Source organism: Psammomys obesus, unplaced genomic scaffold (assembly GCF_907164565.1).
Source record: "Psammomys obesus unplaced genomic scaffold, mPsaObe1.curated_primary_1811, whole genome shotgun sequence".
Taxonomy (NCBI): domain Eukaryota; kingdom Metazoa; phylum Chordata; class Mammalia; order Rodentia; family Muridae; genus Psammomys; species Psammomys obesus.
The window spans coordinates 43,998,802-44,025,836 of NW_026587216.1; the positions used below are offsets into that span (position 1 = coordinate 43,998,802).

A 27,035-nucleotide genomic window follows, 5' to 3' on the forward strand; every position below is an offset into this window, starting at 1 on the left:
GGACAGTTTAACAGTCATCAACTACTTCCTTTTGTTAGACCCAAAGGGGGACCCCAGCTTATACAGGCAGATGAAGAGAACTCAGAAGACCAAATCATTGATGAAATAGCAAGAGGTTTATTTGAGCCATCGGACGATGTGACCGCCCCCCCATACACACACACAACACTAGCGCAGAACAGCCAGGAGAGACAGAAGGCTGAGGTTTTTAAAGGAAGGAGCCCGGGAATCGCGGAGGTTGCAAGCTTGGCGACACTGGATTGGGTAAGTAGTTGACTTTGTTGCTTTATGGAAAAGTACCGGGAGATCTTAGTTTAACATGGGGTATAGAATTTATAAAGAAACCTGTAAAGCTAGCCTGCTCCTTTCACTTTGTTTTACTAGGCTTCTCTATGATTTGTGTGTATACTTATCTATGATGATATGTGTGTGTGTGTGTGTATATGATATGTGTGTATATATATATGTATATAAATGTGTGTGTGTGTATATATATATATGTATGTATATATCAAAGGGCTAAATGGGTTTTCTTTTTAAAGTAATATTGGGGCTGGGGATAAGGTAAGCATGAGGCTTGTCTAGAATACATGAGGTTCTGGGTTTGATCTCCTGGACTGGGAACAAATATTTGTAATGTTAATCTTACTTTTGGGGATTTATTGCTCAGTTTGAGCTATCATTAGAAATAAAATGGATCACAGAGTTTACAGAATACAATTTTATTTTCAAATAGTTCTGGAGGCAGAAGGTGCAGGTTTGGGGGCAGGTAACGGCTTTCTTTCTGACTGGAAGTTATCTAACTTTGTCTGTAAGTAGCACTTTCCCCAACTCCCTGGCTTCATGACAGGGTAATCTAATTAGCACCTCAGTCCTCTTCTTAAAGAGATGCTAACTGAAGCCAGAGAGATGGCTCAGCAGTAAAGATACTAGCCAAGAAGCCTGAGAACCTGACTTTGATCTCCAAACCTGTCCTGTGGAAAAGACAATTGATTGCTGAAATGCTCCCTCTTACCTGCACACATGCATGCACACAATTGGGCAGAAGGTAAGCATCTTCTGTAACCCCCAATACACACACAAAAGCACAAATTCTATTCAGCTGGAGCTCTGCCTTGATTATCTCATCAGCCTCATCATACCCTAAGTGTCCTTCCTGTGTATATATACATCATGGGGTTGAGGCAATTTGGAGGAGAGAGAATTATTCAGTCACAGCTATATTAGCGCATTCGTTTCTATACAAAAAAAGAAAAAAAATATCCTATTTTTAGTGGTGTCCAAGAAAAGTTTTATAAAGCTGTTTTGTTAGGTTTTCAAACGCAAGGCAATATTAGTCAAACTACATATGACAAGAAACACAGCTGGGTACAGTGGCACACACCTGTAATCCCAGCACTCCAGGAGGCAGAGGCAGGCAGATCTGTGTGAGTTTAAGGCCAACCTTTGTCTACAAAGTGGGTCCAGGACAGCCAGGGCTACACAGAGAAACCCTGTCTCAAAAACCCAAAATAATAATAATAATAATAATAATAATAATAATAATAATAATAAATCTACTACACAAGTGAAAATTCAAATTAAACTCTGCGTTTACATGAGATGCATTGTTACCTTCACTTGGATTATATGCATGGCTCAATCAAGACAAAGTATCATTTATATTGGGCTTTATTTTTTAACTTTTTGGCTTTAGGTTTTTTATTTGTTTGTTTGCTTGTTTGACAGGATATTATGTAGCATAACTGGCCTTAAACTCTCTATGTAGCTGAGGATGTCCTTGGACTCCTAATCCACCAGCCTCTCTAGTGCTGACATTATAGGCAAAGGATGCCATATTTTTTTGTTTAATGTCAATATAATACCGGTCCTTTAGAGGTGTATTTGGGTGGGTTGTGTGTAAACAAACTTATGTCTTTTTTACTAGCATTGCACTTTTTTAAAGCTTAATTCACCTGTATTTCTAAGGATTTTGAGAATGCAATAAAATAAACTAATAGCAAACAGGAATGTTATTCAGATTGAGCATATTTATTGGAGACACTAACAAAGAGGCCACATGGTTAATAATAGCACATCAAATTTGGGAGTAAAAAACAAAGTCTACTCTTTAGAAAGTTAAATACTTCCAAAAAGAAAACAGTTCTTCCTAACAATTCTTTTAAACAAAGTATGGTGACCCGTGTCTACACTACTAGCATTTAACTGTCAGAAACAGAAAGATTGCTGTGAGTTCAAGCCCAGCCACCATCATGAAGTGTATTAGTCACAATTCTTTGAAGAAACAAAACCAAATAAAATTAATGTATATTGAAGGAGGATGCATTAGATTTGCTTACACAACATGGTTTGGGTTGTCCAACAATGTCTATCTTCATCCTAGCAAGGCTAAGAACATGATAGTTGGTGAGTCCACTAGGCTATGGTACCTCAGCAGCTACAATCTGGTGCCAAAGGCTATGAAGATTCCCAGGAAATACACTGTTCATCAGTTTCTGTTGACTGGCTGAAGAATCTAGGTTCAAATACCAGTGAAGAATAGCAGCAGCAGCAGCAACAACAGCAGCAAAGTATGTGGAATCATCAGCAATAAGAAATGGAAGGCAGGCAAAACCCAAATACTTTCTCTTAGCCTTTCCTTATACCTGGATTCACACTTAGGTTTGGTCTTCCTACTTCAATGTACCTAATTAAGAAAATCATTCACAGACATTCACAGTGGCTAACCCTTAAATGTGTGTCCAATGGCTGGTGTCATGGGTGATTCTAAATCTTGTCAAGTTGACATTCAGTATTTATTATCATACATAGTTAAGTTCCAGGCCAGCCTGGGCTACAGTATACTGAAATCAAACAAACAAACAAACAAAAGCATTTCTTAATTATATGACATAAACACAAATTTCTCAGAGAAACTCATTTGAGACTGGAATATGGCTATCAGAGATCTTTTAAGTCAACAGTTGTATGCTTAATTATAAACAAAAATTAGTAGTTTAATTGATTTTTGGTTTTGTTTTGTTCTTGACAGAACATAGTAGGATGTAACCCAGACAGGCCTTGAACTTGCTGTGCATCCAAGGTTGACCTGGACCTGATCCTCTGTCTTCAGCGACCCCCCCCCCCCATTACCACACCACCACAAAGCCCTGGAATTACAGGTATATGCCACTGAATTGGTCTAGCACTTCAGGTTCTTGAAGCGTCACTGTCAGTTAAGATATGGTGGTGTTACGTTGCGTTGAAGCTTTCTTCCTCACATGAAGGCAAAACAGTTTTTAGCCAAATCAATTTGTTATCTTAGTTACTTAGCCATGGAGGTTTATCTTCTTGTCACAGCGACAAATCATCTGGCAGCAGGAGCTTAAGGGGGAAATGGTTTATACTGGCTCGTGGTTTCAGTCCACAATAGCAGGGAAGGCACCACTGAGCTCAGTGGGCGGAGTCTCTACTGGAGGATCCTCACATCACACCGTATCAGGAAGGGAGAACAGGACAGGCAACTGGACCCAGACACAAGCCCCCAGGCATATGCTCAGAGACCTAAGTCTACCATCTAGGCCGCGTATCCCACAGGGTCAAAAAGCACCATGCAAGCTTAGAAAGTTCCAAATTAGATCTAGATCACTTTCAGAACAACAAACAAACAAACAAACTGTCATATTTTCAAGATGTATGAGCAGTTTTCCCAACCTCTTATTGCAACTGTAGTGGTCTCTATGATCGGAAGAAATGATTTGGCTCCAGTATTGGCCTTATCTGTTTCCTATTTTTCGAAAAATTTTGTACCAAATATTTGTTTCTTGATAAAAAACAAAAAACAAAAAAAAAAAAAAACCTGAATCAAGAAGAGCATGAATTTCAGATAAGTCCTGCGCATCTTCTTTGTTGTTGAAAGTTAAAGTTTCATATTGATTTGAAAGGAAAAGGCTAGCTTTACAGGTTTTTTTTATGAATTCTATGCCCCAGACGAAACTAAGTTCTCCCAGGACTTTTCCGGAAATCGGAAGAAGAAGGTGAATTGAGACAAGACCCACCCTGTTGCAAAGGAATGCCAAAGGTTTCCACCCCACTAGGAAGGAATGTCCAGATCTGCAGTATGAGACAGAGTTGCCTGGCAACTGGTCCAGATGTCCAGGGGAGGGCTGACTGGACTTGGGCCCCTAAAATGAACCAATCATTTTAAAAGGCAACCACCCTATAGGCCTTCACCCAATCCTAGGCTGCCAAAACTGCAACCCCCGAGCTTCCCTGTGCTTTTTCCTTTAAATACCCAAAGCTTTTGTCTCTTGCGGCTGTTCCTTTCTGACTTGCAAGGTAACCCCAAAACGGGATGGCTTGAATAAACCTCTTGCGTTTGCCGCGATTCTTTTCCGAGTTTCCTTCAACCCGGGAGGGTAGTTGGGCTCACGGTAAGCCTAACAGATTTATCTTTTAATTATGTTGTGGTTATTCCTAAGCCAGCTGTAAATCAAAATCACCAGAGAATAGGATTTATTTAATTAACCTAGAGCACAATGCTGGGCAATAGTTACTCCATCTTAAACCTCCAAGCCTGCATAGTTTTGTCCCATTCAGATTTCCCACATTATACTTGCTTTTAGTCATATCTTAGGTCCGGTTCTCTCCTCGTCCCGTCCTGTCGATCTCGGCTCTCCAACTACCCCCACTGGATTCCTCCTCCTCCCCTCTAGACCAGGATATCCTACCCTATTCTCTTCATTGCACAGCATTGGCTGGTGTGTTTTATTGAAAATACAGAGAACAAATGGTGGCATGTTTACACAAAGTTGAGACAGGTGAAGCTTAGAATAAACATCACAGATTTTAATCTGGTTTTAATGTCCAGATTAAAACCAGATAGTGGGGCAGAGAAATCAGCTTCTGAATGAACAAGGGTAAATTGTATACATTCCACAAGAACATAATACCAACACTACTTCTCTGTCTCTGTCTCTCTGTCTCTCTCATATGTACATTATATATATGTAATCTGTCTATCTACCCACTTAACTAGTTATCTATTTTGATATATTTTAAAAAAATCAAATTCATCAAAGCACAAGTTAGATGGCTGTAGCTTTCTCCAAATAATTCCCTGAGATTCTCCTGACTTTTATAGTGCATATAACATCATGATATTTTATATAAACTTCATAATTTTTTATCCAATTTAGTGATTTAAAAAATCCTCGAATTCTAAAATCTAATTTCTCATCCAAATGAAGTATTTAGATTTTGTTCCCTGTGGTGGTTTGAATAGAAATTTGGCCCCCAAAGAGTCATGTGTTTGAATGCTTGGCCACAGGAAGTGGCACTATTAGGAGGGGTAGCCTTGTTGAAGTAGGTGTCGCGTTGTTGGAGGGAATGTGTCATCATGGAAGTGGCCTTTGAGGTCTTATAAGCTCAAGCTATGCCCAGTCTCCGCGTCTCCTTCTGCTGCCTGTGGATCAAGCTGTAGAATTCTCAGCTTCTTCTCCAGCCCCATGTCTGCCTGCACACTGCCATGTTTCCCATCATGATGATAATGGACTGAACCTTTGAAACTGTAAGCCAGCCCCAGTTAATGTTTTCCTTTATAAATGTCACCTTGCTCATGGTGTCTCTTCACAGCTATAAAATCCTACCTAAGACAGTCCCCTATCAGCAATTTGGCTTGAGAGATCTGAAGTGAAAAAGAAGATTGTTCTCACAAACATAAGTTCTTTCAACTTGCCTTCTCCATCCATAGGGTCCATCTTCCTCTCCCACCCTTCCTCAGCTCCAACTGTCCAGTGTTGCAGTCATTCTCATCTGTTCTACAGGAAACCCACGTGCTCTCTCAGCAGGAGGAAGAGCTGAGCTCTACCACAGGCCTCGCTGCTTCACCTGCCATTGTTCTCTGGACTGTGCTCCTACTCCATGGGCTTGGAGAAGATCAGCCTTTGCCCTGATTTCATAACCGGTCAGAAACTTTGATGTTACTTTTTTTTCCTTCCTTCTTTTCCTACTTGCTTTTTCTTTTTTCTTTCTTTTTTTTTTCTCCCACACTTTACAAGACTTTGCTAGTGAATCTCTCAGAGCCTCTTTTATCTAGTGTTTTGGAGAAAGGCAGGAGAGACTGATGTGTTCCCTTTCATGCTCACAAATCAGGTCCACAAAGATACCTGTCAGTCTCCTTTCCCCTAGAGCTATGGCAGCTGTGACTAAAGAAGAACAAGTTTTGTTGATTTAGTATGTGAAGTCATCCCTCTGTCCTTGTCTTCATTAGACCCAGCAGAGAAAAAGTTTCACACAACTTTAAATTATGCACCCTCTATACAACATGTTATTCCACTCTCTTGCATTTCACTTCTTTTTTTTTAACTTGTTGTTTGCATTCTATGATATATACAGAAGCTCCCCAATTTTGCTGCTAAAATTAAGATTGTAAGAGACAAGCCAGGGCTAATTAATTGAAAAGCTTTTATTGCATATTCCATATATATGCGGTACTACATTCAGTGTTATGAAGGAACACTTAGTTTTTCCCTATATATACATTATATATATCTCAAAGAGAATAAAGATTATGTTTAGGTTATGTGAGTATAGTAAAAAGTATCAAGCACTTGTTCTCTGTTTTCTTCCTCTTCTGATGTCCATCTTGTTTGCCTTTCTGAATGAAGATTGAACATCTTACCAGGGTCCTCCTTGCTTAGCTTCCTTAGGTGTACAGATTTTAGTATGATTATCCTATATTGTATGTCTAATATGCACTTATAAGTGAGTATATAGCATGTGTGTCTTTCTGCTTCTGGATACCTCACGCAGGATGATCATTTTTAGATCCCACCATTTGCCTGCAGATTTCATGATTTCTTTGTTTTTAATTGCTAAAAAGTATTCCATTGTGTAAATGTACCACAATTTCTGTATGCATTCCTCAACTGAGGGACATCTGGGTTGTTTCCAGCTTCTGGCTATTACAAATAAAGTCTATCACAGAGGGCCTCTGAAAGACTCTACCCAGGAGGTTATCAAAACATATACTGAGATTCATAGCCAAACTTTTTGCAGAGTGCAGGGAATCTTATGAGAGAAGGGGGAGATAGAAAGACCTGGAGGGAACAAGAGCTTTACAAGGAGAGCAACAGAACAAAAAAATCTGGGTACAGGGGTCTTTTCTGAGACTGATACTCAAAACAAGGACCATGCATGGAGATAACTTAGAACCCCTGCACAGAAGCAGCCCATGGCAGCTCAGTGTCCAAGAGGATTCCCCAATAATAGGAAAAGGGACCTTCTCTGACTTGAACTCATAGGCTGGCTCTTTGATCACCCCCACCTGATGGGGGAGCAGCCTTACCAGTCCACAGAGGAAGACAAAGAAGCCAGTCTTGATGAGACCCGATAGACTAGGGTCAGACGGAAGGGGACCTCCCCTATCATTGGACTCGGGTAGGGGTATAGGAGAAGAGGGAAGGAGGGTGGTATTGGGAGGGGTGAAGAAAGGGGGCTACAGCTGGGATACAAAGTAAATAAACTGTAATTAATAAAAATAAAATTAAAAATTAAAAAAGTATCAAGCAAGTTAATCAGAGAAAAACAACTCTAACATCTGAATGGCACATTGATAGGCTGATAAAATCACAAAAGGCTGAACTCAAGATCGTCAAGAGTGAAAGGTGAAACTCACTAGTGATTTCCTGTGATAGCACTAACATGGCTTCCAGCTTTAGGGAGAGCTGCTTGTATAAAAGGGATGCATACAGCCTTGCCTCTTTCCTTTGGCATTTGAGTCACCACTGGTTTTATTTCACGCCTGTACCTCAGCCATTTCACATAACTTCTTGGTCTGTGATGAGCTTCGGGTAATAAGAAAACCTCTTACTTCCCTCTCTGCTCATTTTCCTGGACTTTCTATAACGGCAGTCAAGTTTTCAATTCTCCTTACTCTTTTCTGCAAAATGTTATATACCCTTTTAGACTCCTGACATGATGTTATCCTTTCAGGATTTATAACTCTTCTGGAGAAGTAATAAAATCTCCTGGAATGGATGGTAAAGCTTCATAGAATTCCATGATTCAAAGATTGTTCAACCTTTACACCTTATTGTACTTTCAGAGTATGGGTGTAATGAAACAGCATTCAAATGTCATCTTTACTGTGAAATCTAAACCCTGTTTTCTTGAGTCCAGCTCCGGTCCTCAAGATGCCTTATTATGCATTTCCAAAAGTCCAAGGAATTCCCTACGCCTGGTATAGAATCCTAGAGGTTTTACATAAAGCACAGACGACACAATGAGAATTCAACGTGCTACTTAACGGTCTCCTTCAAACAAACAAACAAACAAACAAACAAACAAACCCACCCAAGATTATGAAAAATCTACATGATGAGCAGTGTTTGTACATCTCATATATATTTTTATTTGTCATAAATACCCCAGGAAAAAAAAGTGTATTATCACAGTTTTAAAAGCTAATTAAGATAAATGTGGTACAAAGAGATTTTTCTAGCTTAACTAACATCACCACTCAAAGGCCAACATATATATGTGTGTGTGTGTGTGTTTGTGTGTGTGTGTGTTTGTGTGTGTGTGTATTTGTGTGTGTGTGTATAAAATTTTACCAATATTGAACTCTTCTGTCCTAAAGGAGAAAAACTGAGAGAAAATCCTGAAAAGTAGAGCAAATTTCTACACATACAGAGGGAGGAAAGAAGCTATAAACTTTACAGTAACATAAATCTTAGTACAATGTATACTTCATAAGGAGTCACCAAAATACACTTCTCAGGTAGACTTCAGAAGTCCTGTTAAACTCTTTCCTACAAGAATGGCAAACCATGGAGAACTGTCCTTAAGCTTTCCTTGCTTGCATAGCACGAAATATAATTTGCAGCTGCAATAGATCACTCTGTAAGGCCCCTAGTGAATAATATCTCCCTGTACTGATATGGCTACGTGTGTGATATTGTCATACCTTCCATCAAAACACTGGCTTTACCCTTCTGCTACTTGAATCTTGTGATGTATGATGAGAAAAAAGAAGATGGCAAATATGACCTCATACATGGTCTAAAGCGTTAGATTTAAGAGGCTAAGCAGCATCTGTTGATTGCCATCTGGGAATCCCATCTTGCATTTGGAAGAAGTGAGGACACCCAGGTCATACGATCATATAGCCCAACTAAACCAAAAGCCATTAGTTGAATGCATCTGCTGTTGTGGATAATTTAAAGTACGGGCTCGTGATGTTTATCATTCACCCTAATAATTATTATGGTGGTATTATGTAGCCCACTCTTATAATCAGCAAAACGCACAGACACCTGGTAGATTTTTTGAATAGCCTTATCTTACCTAGGGTAAGACAGATATTAACCCTCTAAACTACGTTTACCTTCTAGCCCCCATCCCAGGCCATCTGCTCTAATAATTTCTATCTGGTCTACTTCCCATCCATAATTCCATAAATACTTGTTTATTCTTTCATCTGGGCCACTTCCTTCACCCATGCCAGCCATGTACTTCCCTCCAAACTCACCCATGGTGGCTTTCTGCTTTTTCCTCTTCTGGTATCTGTCTCCTCCTTCTTCCCCTGATTTTCCTGTCCTCAAAGCCCTCGAACTTTGGCCACACCTACCCCACTCTGCCCTGTCCAGGTGTGTAGGCATTTATTCAGCCAATCAGGAGTAATTAGGGAACATTCCTTATCGTCACATGGTTACAGGAGATAGGTCAACACTTCCCATGGGAGGGTGGTAACCAGGTCTCAAGGTACAGAAACTAGCATTTGAAAACACAGCTGTGCCTTCCTCCAATAATCTGTAGCTCAGACTGGGAAGCTAACCACTTCACTGACCCTCAACAGTGTGACTAGTAATACTCTGTGGGAGTTTTTCCTTACAGCCCCAAGCTTGTGGAATAAGGACTCAAAACACATTTTAAATATTTAGACCATATAGCTAGACTTTTCTCTGACTAGCTTGTGACTTAACTAACCCATTTATACTAATGTACATTCTGTTACACGTAGATTAGTAGACATTTAGGTTACCTATGCTCAGGTATAACATATCGTATCTAGCTTTCTCACATCTTTCCAGATGACTCTCTACCTGGCTCTTTCCCAGAATCCTTTTTGCCTACTGAATGTCCTATATTCTGCCTCAGCTACAGGCCATTAGCTTTTTATTGACTGTTGTGGCATCTATATAATGGACAAGACAGTCTCTCAACATTTCCCCATTTAAGTCCAATGAAAGGCTTTTTTTCTTACAAAATAAACTATATACAATAATAATTATGAAAACTATAAATAAGGTATATTTATTCTCAATGTCCAGTCCAATGTATTTGGCAACCTTGGAAAAATATTCTATTATCTATCCTATCTTGGTGTGTTCAGAGTTCCATACCTAAATCATTTTCTATCCTAACTAGTGTTATGTGTATATGTGTGTATGTATATGTGTGCACTTTGTTAGACCAGTTGTTAATCTCTGTATAAACTATTAACTGTTATTCACTGCAGAAAGCGTCTTCTCTGCTGAAGAATGAGAGCTGAGGTAAGTATTCAGAAAACAGTTTGATAGTGTGTTCTTTTAGCAAGATCTGGTATGCCCTATGACCTACCCCCATCCCATCTACGAGGCTCTTGGTCAGGTTTACAGTAACAGGCATAAGTTCCCTCTTATGGTATGAGCCTAACCACCAATCAGAAAGTTCTTGATCAACCCATAACAGCCATGCCTCTATTAAACCAATGCACATATTTTGCCAGCCAGTCATTGTAGCTTGCAGGATTAACATTGTTGATGGCATTTCTCCCCCAGCTATTTTTAAAGCATCTTGTGGCATTGTGAAAGCTAATTATAGCTCAACTTCAAAAGTACTCACAGTTTTTTACAGTCTCAACACTTTAAAAGTCCAGTGTCCCCAGGCGGTGGTGACATACACCTTTAATCCCAGCACTCAAGAGGCAGAAGCAGGTGGATCTCTGTGTTTGAGGCCAGCCTGGTCTACAGAGTAATTTTCAGGACAGCCAGGGCTACACAGAGAACCCTGAGGGAGTCCCTGCAATAAATATACAGTGTTGTGAATCCCAAGAAGAGATAAGAACAAAAACCTGGTGAAGATTGACTTCATCAAACTGGATCAGGCTTCAGGGAGTCTAATGCCAGGTGGTTCATTGTCAGCATATTTAAAACAGTGCAATCTGGGAAAGGTTTCCAGGCAACAGTCAATCCAATTCTATGTGCACAATAAAGCTTGATGAAGCTTGATGTGTGACTGCACAGAAACTCTTTTACAAGTACAAGTGACCATAAGGAGGCTCTACAGCTAAAAGGCAATCTCTGACTAAGATAGCATAGAGGTCAGCAGGCCATAAGTATATATGACATCTCCCCTAAGGATGGGTAATGGTCTAGAAAGGGAAGAGTCTGGGATAATCATTCTGGGGGATTTGGGTGAGGTCATCCTCTATAGGAAAATATGAGTGGGTTCTGCCTGCCCAGAAAACCAAAAGGTTACCAGGCTATTAACAAAATCTACTCAAAGCTTTCTGAATGGAATGTGGGTATTACATTTTTATCTCCTTCACTGAGGAATCACCCCTGGGTGATTAACATTCATTGTTCTCTTAGTGCTTCTCTGTGAGTACAAGGACCTCTGTGCCCCTAACAAAACCCTGTCTTGAAAAAAAAAAAAAGTCCAGTCTCTTCTGAAATGAAAAGCAGCCTCTTAACAGTGATTCCCTATTTTTTTAAAAATGTATTTCAAAGGGAAGAATAGGGCATAGCAATGAATGTGGCCCATAGCAAGACTAAAACCTAGCAGAGGAAACACCAAATATTGCTTGTTCCTTTCTGGCATCTGATGTTCATAATAAAATAATTTCATTTCAAAAAGGCACAGATGGCCCTTCCAATCCTGCTTCCAGTAGACACAAAGCTCCTCTTCTTGGGTTGTTTCCACTGTGTTTGAAGCTTTCGTTAATGGATGGACCATGGCTCTCCTATCGTAACCCTTCCGGAGTCTCCACCACAGCTTAAGGTTCACTCACAGTGTCACACAGTGGCCTCTCGCAGGAACTCTGAGTACACCACAAATTGCTTGGCTGGGACAACTGTGGTTTAAGACCCCACCCCACCCCTTCAACATTGCACCTGTTGTTTCTGCAAAACCTGTACCACAAAAAGACATTGCCAAATTCGGCTGCTACCTTAAGATGGTGCCTGGTCCCCGGGGCTACAGTAACATCCTGGGAAAACAATTCTCTAGGCAATTGCTTTCCAGAAGCAGGAAACCCCACCTTCATTCTAAGTTTAGGGTCTTTACTTTCAAATAAGTTGCACATTTTAAATAATCTTTTTGCTGCTGCTTTTCACTACAGACCTAGGTCTATCAAGATGCACATTGACCATTCCACAGATTGAGTGTTGCCCTGCCTTGAAATTTCCTCTGCCAAGAAAATTAGTCCTTTATGCCTGAACATTAATTGGTATCATTCATGTTCTCATGACAGGACAGCAGGAATAGCCTACATCAGTTTCTGATTGAGTCTCTGTTCCTGTCTGAAATCCCATGAACCAGCCTTCTACTTTCCACAGTCTTTGTAGACTTCAGGCCCTTCGAATTCCAATAAGAGTAGCCCATTAAGTTCTATTGATAGCATTTAAGGATTTTTTTTCTTTTAAGCCCAAGGTTCCAAACACTTTCAAAGATTTTTCCTGCAAAATAGTTCCAAATCCTAACCCCCCCCACACACATTCAGATTTATCACAACAATGATCCCACTCTTTTTTTCTTGTATTTATTTTTATTAATTATACTTTATTTACTTTGTATCCCCCCTGTAGCTCCCTCCTCCCTCCCCTCCCAATCCTTCCCTTCCTCCCCCTTCTTCACGCATGCCCCTCCCCAAGTCCACTGATAGGGGAGGTCTTCTTTTTCTTCCTTCTGATCCTAGTTTATTGGGTCTCATCAGGAATGGCTGCATTTCTTCCTCTGTGGCCTGGTAAGGCTGTTCCCCCGTTAGGGGGAGGTGATCAAAGAGCAGGCCAATCAGTTCAGAGACAGTCCCTGTTCCCATTACTATGGAACACACGTGGACACTGTTGGGATCAGTAAGCAGGCACTTCTATGGCCAGCCCCAAGGGACCTGATAGACCGGTTATCAGGCATTTGTGAAGACACCCTAACCACCTGGAATTACCCAAGCATGCCCTTGATCACCCTATAAGAGAACTGGAGCCCTCCCCTCTCCCTCTCTCTTCTTCCTCTTCCACTCCCTGATTCTTCCTCTCTCTCTCCCTCTCTCTCTTCCTTTTCTGTTCCTTACTCTCTTACTGTTTCTCTGCTCCCCTCTCCCCCCTTCCCCTAATAAACCTCTCACGTGGAACCGATCTCGTGGTGTGATTTTTGAACCTGCGTGTAACCTTCACATTCGCACGTTTCCTAACAAACACTGAACTGCTATGGGCTACATCTGTACTGGAGTTCTGGGTTATCTCCATGCATGGTCCTTGGTTGAAGTATCAGTTTCAGAAAAGACCCCTGTGCCCAGATTTTTTGGTTCTGTTGCTCTCCTTGTGGAGCTCCTGTCCCCTCCATGTCCTTCTGTCCCTCTCTTCTTTCATAAGATTCCCTGCACTCTGCCCAAAGGTTGGCCATAACTCTCAGCATCTGCTTTGATACCCTGCAGGGTAGAGCCTTTCATAGGTCCTCTGTGGCAGGCTCCTGACTTATTCCCTGTTTTCTCTTTCTTCTGATGTCCATCCTCCTTGCCTTTACGGATGGGGATTGAGCATTTTAGCCAGAGTCCTCCCTCTTGATTAGTTTTTTTTTTTTAAATGATCCCACTCTTAATAACATTTTCCTGTACTAAGCTGTGAGACAAAAATGCCTGACAAGAAGCAGCTTAAGGGGAGGGTGGGGTTACAAGGGGATACAGTGTATTAGGACAGAGGTAGCAGGTATAAGAGGCTTCTAGTCACGTTGCATTGAAGTCAGGAAGCGGAGGATTGTGGGGGTTCCTGAAGGTGTCATGGCCAATAGCAAAATGATCTGAGAAGAGGCAAGAAGCTGGTTCAGCCTGACTTTGCTGGGGTGAATCAAACTTTTGAAATCTAATGCCAGTCGGTTTATTTCCAGAATATTTAAACATACTACAATTTGGGGGAAAAAAAAATTCCCCGGTATAATACAGTTCCTGGTGCACAAGGAGACATTGAAACTCAACTCAAAATACATGTCATTTCTTCCAAGAAGATGGGTTCTAGAGATAGGCTACATATATTAGCTTAAGGACTGAGGAAAGGCTTGGGCCTGGTCTCTGTCAAACTGATAGCATAAAGGTCATCTGAGCTATTAGCCACCTCTAGTCCTGCTGTGGGAGCTTGGGGGAAGCCCTGGCTATCCAGATAATGTAAGGGTCACTTAGGCTACTAGCCACTTCTGTTTCTGTTTGTGGGAGCCTGCTTTGGACTGGCTCTACAGATAAGGCAGATCACTAGGCTGTTAAATCACTTCCAATTCCCAGCCTTCTGTATGGAAAAACAGGTTATGCGTCCTTTCCTTTGAAAGGGCAAGCCTGCATACTTAACATTCCTGGTTTCCCTGGTGATCTGTGGGCGCAAGGAGCTTCTTGCTTCCAACAAGAAGGTGAGCAGAAAGTAGGAATAGTTTAGAAAACATCAAGTTCTACCCCCAGGGATCCACTTCCTCCAATAAGGTGCCACCTCCTAAAGATTCCACCACATCCAAAAAAGCACCACCAGCTGGGTTCATACACAGGAGTGTGTAGAGGATATTTTACATTCAGCCGGGAATTATATAAATATGGATTTAAAGAGACTGTATTAAATGAAAAGAGGCCTTTGTGATTCCTGTTAGGATTTATGTAAAAATGCCAAATACAACAGATCTCATATGACAGAGATTTATTGGATGGAGGTGGAGAGAGAGATGGTGGGGGTCCCCCAGGAGAGAAACTGAGGCAAGAGAGAGTGCAAGAAAAAAGAGCAGAGAGAGAGAGATGAGGAAGGTGCCCAGGAAAGGGGAGAAATCAAGGCAGAGAGAGGAGCAGAGAGAGAGATGGCGGAAGTCGCAGAGGTTGTATCTGAAGTCCCTGGCCCAGGCGATGACCACAGGATGCAGGTAGCAACACAGAACCATTGTCAGGACCCCAAAAGGTTCCTAAGTTCAGGCCGCACAACATAACAATTCCAAATCACTTTTGGCAAATGGCAGGCTGAAAAAGTTGCTCAGCTGTCAACAGAAGCCCTATCTTACAGAACAGAACGGATTCTGTGGAAGGCCAAGCGTTATAGGGAGCAGCAGACAGAAATGGAATAGCAGCAGAAGCAGAATGGTGTCCTAAGGAAGGAGAATCCTGTGCTGCTCTATGAAAGGGAACAGAAACATATTCCCCAATATGTTTCACAATTCTGCTCTACCCAAGGGCCCGAACATGTGGAATCATCTCAAAGAGCTTTCTATGAACCTGGATCTGACTTAGGTGAGAAAATACACAAAGTTGGCTTGGGTAATTTTCTTAATTTATTTTATGTTGCCATAACAGAATATCTAAGACTGAAAAATTGGTAACAAATAAACAAAAGTTAAAACAAAAAAACAACAACAATAAGTTTATTCTGGATCATGTTTCTGAGGCTGGAAAGTCCTAAGTTGAGGGCCGGCATCTGGTGAGGATTACCTTGCTGGTTGGTACTTACAGAGGCCCAAGAAATTGCACCAAGCATCACATAGGTCACATACAATAGACAGAGCTAGACTAACTTCTATAGCAAATCCAATCTGAAGATGGCATTAACCCCTTAATTCTTCTTCCCCCTCTAAATTTTACTTTGTTTTCTTCATTAACTAATTTATTTATTTATTTGACAGCCTAGTAGGAAGTCTCCTCCCTCCTCTCCACCCATTCCCTCCTTCTCCCCTCCCCTCCCCCTGTGCCCCCTCCCTTTCTTCTAAGAGAGGGAGAGACCTCCCACAGATATCAGCCTGCCTCGGCATATCAGGTTGGCCTGGGTATATCTTCTTTTGAGGCAGGACAAGGCTGGCCAAAGGCAGGCAACAGAGTCAGAGGCAGCCCTTCCTCCTGCTGTTAGAGGTCCCACATGAGGACCAACCTGTACATCTGTTATATGGGGGCGGGGCTAGAACCAACCCATGGATGCTCTCTGGTTGGTGATTCTGTCTCTGTGAGCCCCTACCGGTCCAGGTTAGTTGATTTGGTAGGTTTTCTTATGGTGTCTTTGATCTCTCTGGCTCTTTCAGTCCTTCCTTCTCTTCCATAAGATTCCCTGTCTAATGTTTGGACTTGGGTCTCTGCATCTGTTTTAACTCCTTAGTTCTTAACTGGATTCTTGTATAACCTCTTAAAAACTGCACTGTTTCTAGTTCTATACTTCACAATAGAGACTAGTTAAATCTCCTTATTAGTTTCTATAGGGACTTTCAAAATGTAATATGGGCACAACAGAATTCCGTAAGTTGGAATATAATTGCTTTTTCTGGAATGGGGACATAAAGCATTGAAAAAAGTGGGAAAACTATTGTGTAACTGAACAACGGCTTCTAAGAATGTCTCCTTATGTTCCATGCTCCTTTGCAATGTGATTGCTGGTCCTTGCACCAAGAAACCTTGCCCACTCCTCCACTGGCCTTGTAACTTTAAAAGTGAAAGAAGCCTTTTAGTTTTCCAACTGTGAGCCAAAGGTAGGCTTGTAAGGGTCTGAGCATCCCTGAGGGAAGACCCCAGACTCAAACAGTATGTAAAGGCAAAGGGTTTATTCTGCAGAAACAGCCACCACACAGGGGTTGAGCATTCATACAAAATGGCGACCGGACACAGAAGCACACAGGCTTTTAGGGAGGACTGGGGTGATGAGCTACCCTATTCTGATTGGGGACCAAGGGGAAGCCTCACGTGCTTTGCGCTGATTGGCCAAAATAACTAGGTGGCTAGTTATTTTCAAGCATCGTCTTTGGGGTTTTTAGCTATATACGGTCACTTTTGTAGACGCATGTGTTGATTGGCTCAGTTTTACCCTGGTACTTCTTGGGGGAGGGGGGAGGGGAGTACAGGGCAATATTCCCCGGCTGTCGCCTGTCAGCCTGAACCCCTCAGGCTGAGAAAGCAACTGGTGCTGGAAACATGTTATACAAGTGACACTGTGTAAATGAAACTTTTATTCTCCTGAAGCAATTGTTGTCTTGGAGGCCTACTGCTTCTGTCTGCTAACCTAGGCCTAGTCCTGGAAGCTTCTAGTTGCCATACAATCTAACCTAGACCTAGAACAACTTCAGCCTCTGTCTTACTGTTTAATAAACTCACCCTTTCTTGTTCTTTCTGAGCTCATAGCTGGCTGGTTCAACTCAGCTGTTCTGGTTCTAACTCTTCTCCCAACTAGCTTGTTCAATCTGGCTTTTCTCTCAGGCTCTGAATTGCTCTGCTTGGCCTCAAACTAATTCCATCAATCTTTTCTAATCTCCTGGCTCCATCTCATGCTCTGACTCATTCTGCCTTCAACTGTGACTAGCTTGTTCTCTCATTTAACCCCTCTCTGTAAAAACTCTCCTGGTAAAACAGCCTCCTCTCTTCAACCTGTCTCTGTATTATCTGTCCGGCTAAAACTGCCTCCTCTCTCTCCCAGCATTGCCCCTTAAGTAGTTTCCCTTTCCTCTCTTTTTGTGAGAGTTGGGTTCCTCCTCTGTCAAATCTTCTCAGATTTGTCACTTTTTCTGCCACTCAATTAGACATCAAACAGGGGTGCTTCCTTCTACAAACTAACTTGACCTTCATTGTTTGGCATTAAAGGCGTGTAACACCACAACTGGATCTAAGCTTTTCTTTACCCAAAACTTGCTCTATACTGGCTGGCCTTGAACTCGGATCTGCTTGCCTCTGTCTCCTGGATTGAAGGTGTGTTTGTATTCTAACTGGATCACGCAGACCTAGAAGGTCTTCAGAGGTGGTCTTTTGTCAGAACAGCCATGTTATGAGTTAAAATTCCCTTACAACATTGTTTGAAACTCTGTATTTTGACTTTGGTGTTGTCTTGGAGTATAGCTTTGATATGAGCAGACACATGAGAAAGTCTGGGAGGAAGATTTTGAGGAGATGCCCAACAGCCTCATATGTTCCAGCAGAAACCAGTTATAAGCAAACTTGTCAGCTAGCTAAGCTCAGGCAAGTCTGACCAGATAGTTACCCAGTCAACCTACAGAAAATCATGAACAAGTCATGTTGTTTGAAGCAACCAGCTCTTAATGTGGTTTGTTATGTAGCAAATAATTACAGCAGTTACTCATAAGGACAAGAACATTTCTTCTGACAGATGTATTAGCTTTTCCTGTGACTAAAGATGATACATGTCATAAAAATTAAATACTGTGAATTGGTGTATTTATTGAGTACCCCCAACCCATGGTGTTACCTTGAAACCAGAATGAAGTGATACTCATCTAAGAAAGTTTTTGTATGATTTGGCATTATTGTAAATGTAACCTCCATGTGTATCTATTACTTTTTATAATGTAGGCGGAGTAACTGCCATTAGCTTTAAATGAGCTCTAACTTGAATGGTGAAGCCATATGACACACTAAAGAGAAATAACCTTTTGGATTGATTTATGATGAAGTAAAAGAAGAAAAGTTTTTCAAACTTATAACTCTCTAGGTACAACTATAGTTGTAGATACATTGTTGCTAAGTTGAATGGCAATGCTATCACCTTCATTAAAAAGTTATGAAGGTCTTGTAAAGATGGCTCAACATTTAAGAGCCCAGTTCTATTGTAAAGGATCCAAATTCCATTCCAAGTGCTGATAACTCCAGCTCCAGGAAACCCAATGCTTCTGGCCTCTGTGGGCGCTTGCCTGCACGTACATATGTCCATGCTGATACAGATATTTTTAATGACTTTAAAAAAAAAGATTTATTTATTTATTTTGCTTATATTGAGTGCTCTATCTGTGGGTCACATGCATGCCAGTAGAAGGCATCAGATCCCAGTATAGATGGTTGTGAGCCACCATGTGGTTGCTGGAAATTGAACTCAGGATGTCTGGAAGAGCAGGCAGAGCTCTTAACCTCTAAGCAGTCTCTCCAGCCTCAGAATATTTTTTAAGTCATGAAATAAGCTAGGCACAGTGATACACACCTATAGTCTCAGATACTTCAAAGGCTGAGGCAGGATATGGAATGATTGCTTGATCCCAAGAGGTCTAAACCAGCCTGTGCAACACAGAAGACACACCCTCACCCTGAGACAGAATCTCATCCCGTAGTCAAGGCTGGCCCTGAACTTCTTTCTGTTCCTGCTGTCTTTATCTCCTTGGTGTTGAGCCTACAGCATCACACCACCACAGCTGGTTTATGTCGTACTTTGTATGGGGCCCAGGGCCTGGTGCATGGCGAGCAAGCACTCTACTAGTTAAGCTAGATCTCCAGCTCTGCTCTAGACCTTTCCATGCTGAAACATTATATTGAGATTTTGGGACTATACAGTAATTGTTTATTTGATAATTTTCTTATTTATTTGGCAAATACCACATGCTGGTTAATGTTGTTACTTACGCTAGATATTAAAGATAGGTTGTGAATAAAAGACACACGCTTCTTCCTCCCCAAGGACTAGCTTAAGCAGAGGGAAAACAATGAGCAGTCCTACCCAGAGCAGACACTATGAACCACAACAATGACCAGCAGGCTAAGATATTCCAGAAGGTAGTTGTTGTACCCACATCTTGCTGGTAAGCAATAGAAATCTGACTGGACTTAAGGCCCACTCAACAAGAGAAAAATCATGCCTGGTACTGGAAACCTACCCGACTACCCACAGCTAATGAGTTCATGGATCTCAGTGGAGACCATGCCATCTCTACTTTATTAGACCAGTATAATTGCAAACTTCATTCTCAATACTAATCTTATACCCATAGATGGATGTAGCTCTCATCCCTCATTGAAGAAGCTTCTCTTTGCAGCAGACAGAGACTATCACAGAAAGCAACAAATGGTCAGAATATAGAAAACTGATGGTAGAGTTCCTAACTCTGGGGCATACAACTACAACTCAACTCCTGTACCCCAGGCTCAGGGAACATCTCAGAAGAAGAGGAAGGAGGGAACTGTAAGACCCAGAGGACCAATGAGATTATATCTCTTAGAAATGACAGGGAAGCTGCACCCATAATTCTTCATATATATGAACAAAATATATGCCTAAACAAGATCCAAATAGTGACAATGCTAATAGACATACTAACACAGAAGGGGGGAAATCTCAAAGGCTTCCATTCCTGGATAAAGAACTATAGTCAATGCTGAGAGGGAGAATTCATCTTCCCCAGGGATGAGCCACTAACTGGTTATATAGTACTAATTGATTGGCCCTGAAATTATGTACATACAGACAACAATAAACAGACTCAGATGGTTGTATTTACAGATTTGTGCATATATATGAAATAATAATAATAGTAGTAGCAATAATAATAATAATAATAATAATAATAATAATAATAATGAAGGGGGTCATGAGTCTTGGAAGTCCCCCAAGCATGACAACCCAAGTTTAATCTCCAGGCCCCACAGGGTGGAAGAGAACTGATTGCCACAAGCTGTCTTCTGCCTCCCACACTCACACCACGGCATCTGATCACACTCATGAGCACTCACACAAAATAAACAGACATATTAAAATATTTAAGTCATACTAAGAGGGACACTGGAGAGAATATAAGAGAGGAAGTGAGGGAGAATGTGACAGGGGCTTGAAGGAGGAAAGGAAAAGGACGTAATTAAAACTTTAAAGAGGACCCTCCCCAGAGGAGTACATGTCTTCTGACCGCATCTGTCATTTGGGGATAGAGAGTAGGAGGATAACGCAACGTAAACAAAGCATTAAAATATTGTTTGGGGGTGGCATGACAGAACATGAAATTTATTGCTCATCTTTGCACCGCTACAACCAAGTACGTGAGGTAACTAACTAACATACTAAAGGCTTATTTAACTTACTCTGGCAATTCAAATCCAAAGTATTAGTTGTCCTCTGATGAGAGCTTCGACGGCTATGAGACAATCAACCTGTCTATCATCACACAGGAAGGAAAGTGTAAAGACAGATGGGTTAAAACTTTGCAATGCAATTTCTCCCAAGGGAGTACACCTTTGATGACCCACTGGCTCTACCTCCTAACTCTTAACAGCACCTCCCATACTGTTACTGTATATATGAGCCTTTGTAGGACAATCCAGGGTAAAAGCAGGGTTCTGTTGATTAGTTTTGTAATTTGCTTCAACTCAGTAATCTTCAGTCTATAACTGTGAGGCACTGCCACTCATATCGCAAGGGATAAACTTTTCTCCCCTCCTTCCTTCCTTCCCTCCTTCCTTCCTTCCTTTCTTTCTTCCTTCCTCTCTCCCTTTCTCCCTTTCTTCTTTTCTTCCTTTCTTCCTATCTTTCTTTTTCAGGGAGACCTACATCGTGAGTCTTTACATCCCATGCTCATAGGGATCACACCATCTTGTTCTGGGATACTCCAAAGATGCTGCATGAAAGAAAACATTGTTTATCTTCCCTTAGGGTTTCCAGCTGGTACTGAATAGATTTAAAGAAGAAAGAGTATGTCTTCAGAGAGGAACTTGAGAATTCGGAATGTGATCTGAGTAATTTCAAATGTCTCATGTCTGCTGTGTATACCCATCGAAATGTAAGACTACAACTACCCGCCTCCTACACAGCTATTTCACTGTCCTGCCTTTTGGCCACCTTAAGCATGGAAACTGCACCCTAGATACTTGTGGACACCTGATAAGTGAGCAATTAACTCTTCCCAAGTGACTCAGAAGAATCGTAGCAGAAAAATTGTTATTATAGGCTATCACTTTTATTCCTGCTGCATTTTTATTTTGATGTGTTCTACATTTTGGCTTGCCTTTTAAAAAGAACGTAAACCATTCTGGAATCAAATTTAAACCTTCAAAACCAAGAAAAGAATATTTAAACAAAATTTTAAAACTTTGTGTGCGTGTGTCTGTGTGCATGCGCGCGGTAGGCCAGACAGGGCATTGGATTCTGTGTGCTGGAGTTACAGGTGGTTGTGCGTGTTGAAAACTGGATTTTGTGTCCTAAGCAAGGCCAGCGAGCCACTGCTTTAGGCCAATAACTTTTTTTTTTAATCTTTTGTGGGGGAAAAAAGGATTTAATTGTCTTACATTATACAAAAGCCTCGTTATTGTAAAAACTATGACAGTCTGTTTTGTAAAATGGAAGTTATAAAAGTCAACATTTATGCTTAAAGTGCCAAAATCAAAAGTCAGCACCCATATTGCCAAAAAAGAAAAAAAAAAAAATCATCAAGGAAAAGAGGAAACCCCAAAGCACACGCACCAAAGAAAGACTAAACCTCCAAGAAGAAATTGCTAACTCAAGAAATAAATAAGCTTTCTCTACCCAACTGCAAAGTTTACCAGCAAAGTCAGACCCTCCTCCTCCTTCCAGGGGGAGCTGAACTTGATTGCTCTAACTCTCCGGTAATCAAGAACAGGCCTTTTCTTTTAGTGCCTTTCAAAGCTGCTCTTTATCCTCGTTTCTCTTAGTTTAAAAGATTCCTCACCCTCTCCTTCCATTTGCCCCTCCTCTTGCTTACTTGATCTCTTCCCCTCCCCCCGTTTCCTAATCGGTCCTATCCGTTCCCCCTTTTCCCAGACTGGCTGAGTTCTCCTCCACCACTTCTTCCCTTCCTCCTCCTCCTCCTCCGGGGCTCTTTCTTTCCCCTCCCCTCCCCCAGCAAGCCTCCGGGCGTGCTTCCCTTCCCCCCCGCCTCTCGGTCCCGCACCCTCCCCTCCCCCGCCGTCTGCCTTGTGACACAGCCTGGGCCCTCCCGGAGGCCGTAGCGGCAGCGCAGCGCCGGCCACCACCTCCTGGAGCCGCAGCCCAGCTCAAGCTGCGGCCCGCCCCGCCGCTGCTGCAGTCATGGCTGCTGACGGGATGGACGAACGCTCGCCGCTGCTGTCAGCATCCCATTCGGGGAACGTCACTCCCACGGCCCCGCCGTACTTGCAGGAGAGCAGCCCGAGAGGTAAGGCCGGCGGGGACCTTTCTGCTTCTCCCGGAGAGGTCGGGAAGCCTGAGTGCCCGGGAGCGCTAGCGCGGAGGCGGAGGAGAGCCTCTCCCTCGGGCTGGGGTGAAGGGATGCTGACTGTTGCCTCCCCAGGCGGTTCCTGCCTGCCCGGGAGCCTCGCTGCTGCCGCTGCTGCTGCTGCCGCTGCTGCTGCTGCCGCTGCCGCTAGCGGTGTGGACAGTGCGCTCGAACACTCGGGCTCAGAGCTGCCATGAATTCCCGAGCGCCGTGTTGCTGTTTTCAGAGCAGCCCCTAAGTGCAGCTGGGTGGTACTGCAGATCTCTCCCTCAGTCGTTCACAAGTGCTGTGGTTGCCGGAAAACCCGGGGTACTGTTCACCTTAGCAGCTGTCCTTGAGAGGACTTCAGCAAGAAACAGTCTCCCACACTCACCCCCGGCGCCCAGTGCGAGCAGGGAAGTGCCTAACCTGAAGGAACGGAGTTAGTCAATATTCCTAATATGTCTGAAATGCCTGAGCTACGGGCGTTATTCCTGCCCGCGAGGAGCGTATGCCATAGCTTCAGTAGTGAATGAAGAACCTGCGGATAGAAGGAACGTGGGTTGGTTCATTCATTCATTCATTCATTCATTCATTCATTCATTCATTCATTCATTCATATATATCTGGGTGAGGCTGAAATTAACTTCTAAAAAGTTACCCAAGTTTATAACTGTATATAATTTTTATTTTTGTTTTCAGTGTAGAATAAAAAGGGCTTTGGGTAAATGGTGTGATGAAGGAAAAGAAGTCTGTTTACCAAAGGATTCGGTTCATTCAAGACCTGTCTTTGTTCAAAGTCTTTTGGGTGATCACTACAGTAGTCTTGAAGGCAAGCCTTGCAGGGATCATTAAATACGGCACGTGCGCACATAGCTTACTTCATCTTGCTCCTTTTGCTGAAGGTGAATGAAGTTTAAAAATCCAAGGAAGCAAAAGTTAATGCTTTTGAAATATTAGCAGGTCACAAGTCTTGTAACACAACTTCTCCCACGTTCATTTCTGAGACTCGGGAAACACTAGAACAAAATGAAGTTGTCTGGCATTTAACATTTCTATTTAACATTTTCTAACTTGAAAATCAGCTCTCTGGGTCTCAAACCACCTATAAACAGAAGGACAAAGGAAAACTATGGTTAGCTGGGAGTAATTCTGTGTGATTGACAGCTTGAGAGGAAAGGGGCCAGGAAAACTCACCCACTGAAAACCCACAAGTTACACTTGTTGGACAGAATTCGTGGGACACCAAGTTTGGGGATCTTCCTTAGGTGGGCCATTCAGTGTTAATATTGTTTATTCCTTGGTTCTTTAATGTTTCAATTTTCTTAATTTAGTCATTTGAGACAAAATATTTGACAGTTTATTAAGGGACTGAGTTTGGACAAAAATAACTGACAGAGAACATTTTTTCATGCTCTGTCATGGAGCTGCCTTTTCCTATTTCTAGTCAGTTTGAGGTTATAACAAACACGGGATTGACACTCACACACACAGACCTGCATAGACCTCACTGTTTTGTATAGATTTCCTTAATTTGATCAATTTCCCCAAACTACAAAGGAAGTGGCCTTCCAAATCAACCACTGAAAAGAAGTAATTTCACTTTAAAGAATGTTTAACATCTACTTTTGAGGGCATGTTCAATCAAAACACTCATTTGATCTTATAGTAGAATAATTTTTTTTGGTACTGATAGAAATGAGTGAGATATTTGAAATACTGATATCATATGGGACAATACCTATAAAGCAAGAAACATAAATGAGAAATAGAGTCATTTTATTTGCACCTTGACAGTATTGTTTCGTGATTAATAACGTAATTGTTTGAGTAATGCACAAGATCTGAATTTTGAACACCAGCATTCATTCATTCATTCTTCATTCATTCAGGAAGTTTATGGGGCACCAGGGTGTGCCACATACGGGACTGCCTAAGACTGATCAAAACTGTGCTTCCACAGAGCTCATGTGGTAGAGAGAAACAATAAATAAACTCAGTTCATATTTTTTCTTTTGATTTTTTTTTTTTCATTTTGTTTGATTTTTTCCAGACAGGGTTTTTCTGTGTAGCCTTGGCTCTCCTGGAACTCACTCTGTAGACTAGCCTGGCCTTGAACTCACAGAGATCTTCCTGCCTATGCTGGGATAAAGGGCTTGATACATCAATGTCTGGCACTTCAGTTTTTGCTTTCTGTTTTTGTTAAATATCTTTTTAATAAATATATGTTTATTCATTATGTATACAATGTTCTGTCTACATGTATATCTGCATGCCAGAAGAGGGCTCCAGATCTTATTATAGATGTTGTGAACCACCATGTCGTTGCTGGGAATTGAACTCAGGACCTCTGGAAGAACAGCCAGTGCTCTTAATCTCTGAGCCATCTCTCCAGCCCTGGCACTTCAGATTTTTAAGACTTCTCTTATCACCAGATTCTGTTAGTAGCTGAAAACAGTAAAATTCTTAGTTGGAATCTAAAGACTAGAAATTAAATATACATTTTGATAATTAATTTTAGTTTATGATACCACTTATAACTATTCAGAGTCTATGTATGTATGTGTTATATGTTTTTGTGTACACAAGTGCCACAAGTCCATATCATGTGTCTCTATCACTGTCCACTTCCGTTTTTGAGAAAGAGCTATGGAACCTGGAGTTTCCTGCCTCTGACTGCACGTGGCTGGGGTTCCAGGCGTGCACCACCGCACCCAGCTTTATGTGTGGGTGCTGGGGCTCAAGATTCAAGTCCTCACGCCTTCAAAGCAAACACTTTGCCAGCTCTACGGTCTTCCATCCTAATCCCTCAGACGGTTAGTAGGTTAAAAGGAAGAATCAGGTCAGATTTTTTTGTTTGTGTGTTTTTTAGAACAGGGTTTATCTGTAACCGTGGCTGTTCTGGAACTTGCTCTGTAGATCAGGCTGGCCTCAAACTCACAGAAATTTGCCTGCCTTTGTCTCTGCTAAGATTAAAGGCATGCAACACCTCTGCTTGGCAGAAGGGAAGGGGGAGGAAGAGGGAGAGGGGGGAGAAGGGAGAGGAGGCTGAACAACAATATTTTCAAATTCATTGCTTTGTGTCATCCTCCTTTTAAAAGACTTACTCATTTATGCATTCATTTGTTTATTTAAGTTTTCCCGAAACAAGGTTTTTCTGTGTGGTAGCCCTGGCTATCCTGGACTCACTTTGTAGATCAGGCGGGCCTCAAACTCAAGAAGATTCACCTGCCTCTGTCTCCAGAATGCTGGATTAAAGGCATGTGCCGCCATACCAGCTCTTACTTTTTTAATTTCATGTGTGCATGTGTGTGCCTGAGTGCATGCATGTGCACCGTGTGTGTGGAGGTGGTTGAGGATTTGAGAAGACAGTGTTGGATGCCCTGGAGACTGGAGTTGAGTTGACGGTTAGCACCCATTGTTGGTGATGATCTTGGGTCTTCTCCAAGAGCAGTGTGTGCTCTTAAACACTGAGCCTTCTCTTCCCATCACTTTCTAAGAATCATAAATTGTTGTTCCTTAGCCGGGCATGGTGGCACACTCCTTTAATCCCAGCATCCTGGGAGGCAGAGGCAGGCGGATCACTGTGAGTTGGAGGCCAGCCTGGTCTACAAAGTGAGTCCAAGGCTACACAGAGAAACCCTGTCACTCAAAACAAACAAACAAATAAAAAGGTTATTCCTACCTTCTAAAAAAGAGTACATTTTGGGTGGAAAGCTATAGTGTGCTTATTTCTAGGTAGGCTGTTTATTATATAGGGGAGGGCATTTAGAATTGGACATTAGGTTTTGCCCAAGAAGAATCACATGTAGTTCTTCATACTATCCACGTTAGTTTCTGGGTAGAATGCTCATGGACTCTGCTGTCAGTACTGGAGAGCTACAGAGTGGGACTTCTCTCCTGACTACAAT

The 27,035-nt window shown here is 42.0% G+C and overlaps 1 protein-coding gene across 1 annotated transcript in view; it reads left to right on the forward strand.

Annotated features, from left to right (window-relative positions):
• The first annotated feature begins 22,908 nt into the window (after positions 1–22,908).
• Positions 22,909–27,035, forward strand: part of Pip4p2 (phosphatidylinositol-4,5-bisphosphate 4-phosphatase 2) — a 55,040-nt gene continuing 50,913 nt past the window's right edge. Inside the window, 1 exon segment of the mRNA XM_055603365.1 lies at positions 22,909–23,085. Within this exon segment, the coding sequence (XP_055459340.1) occupies positions 22,980–23,085 (106 nt within the window). The 5' untranslated portion in view covers positions 22,909–22,979.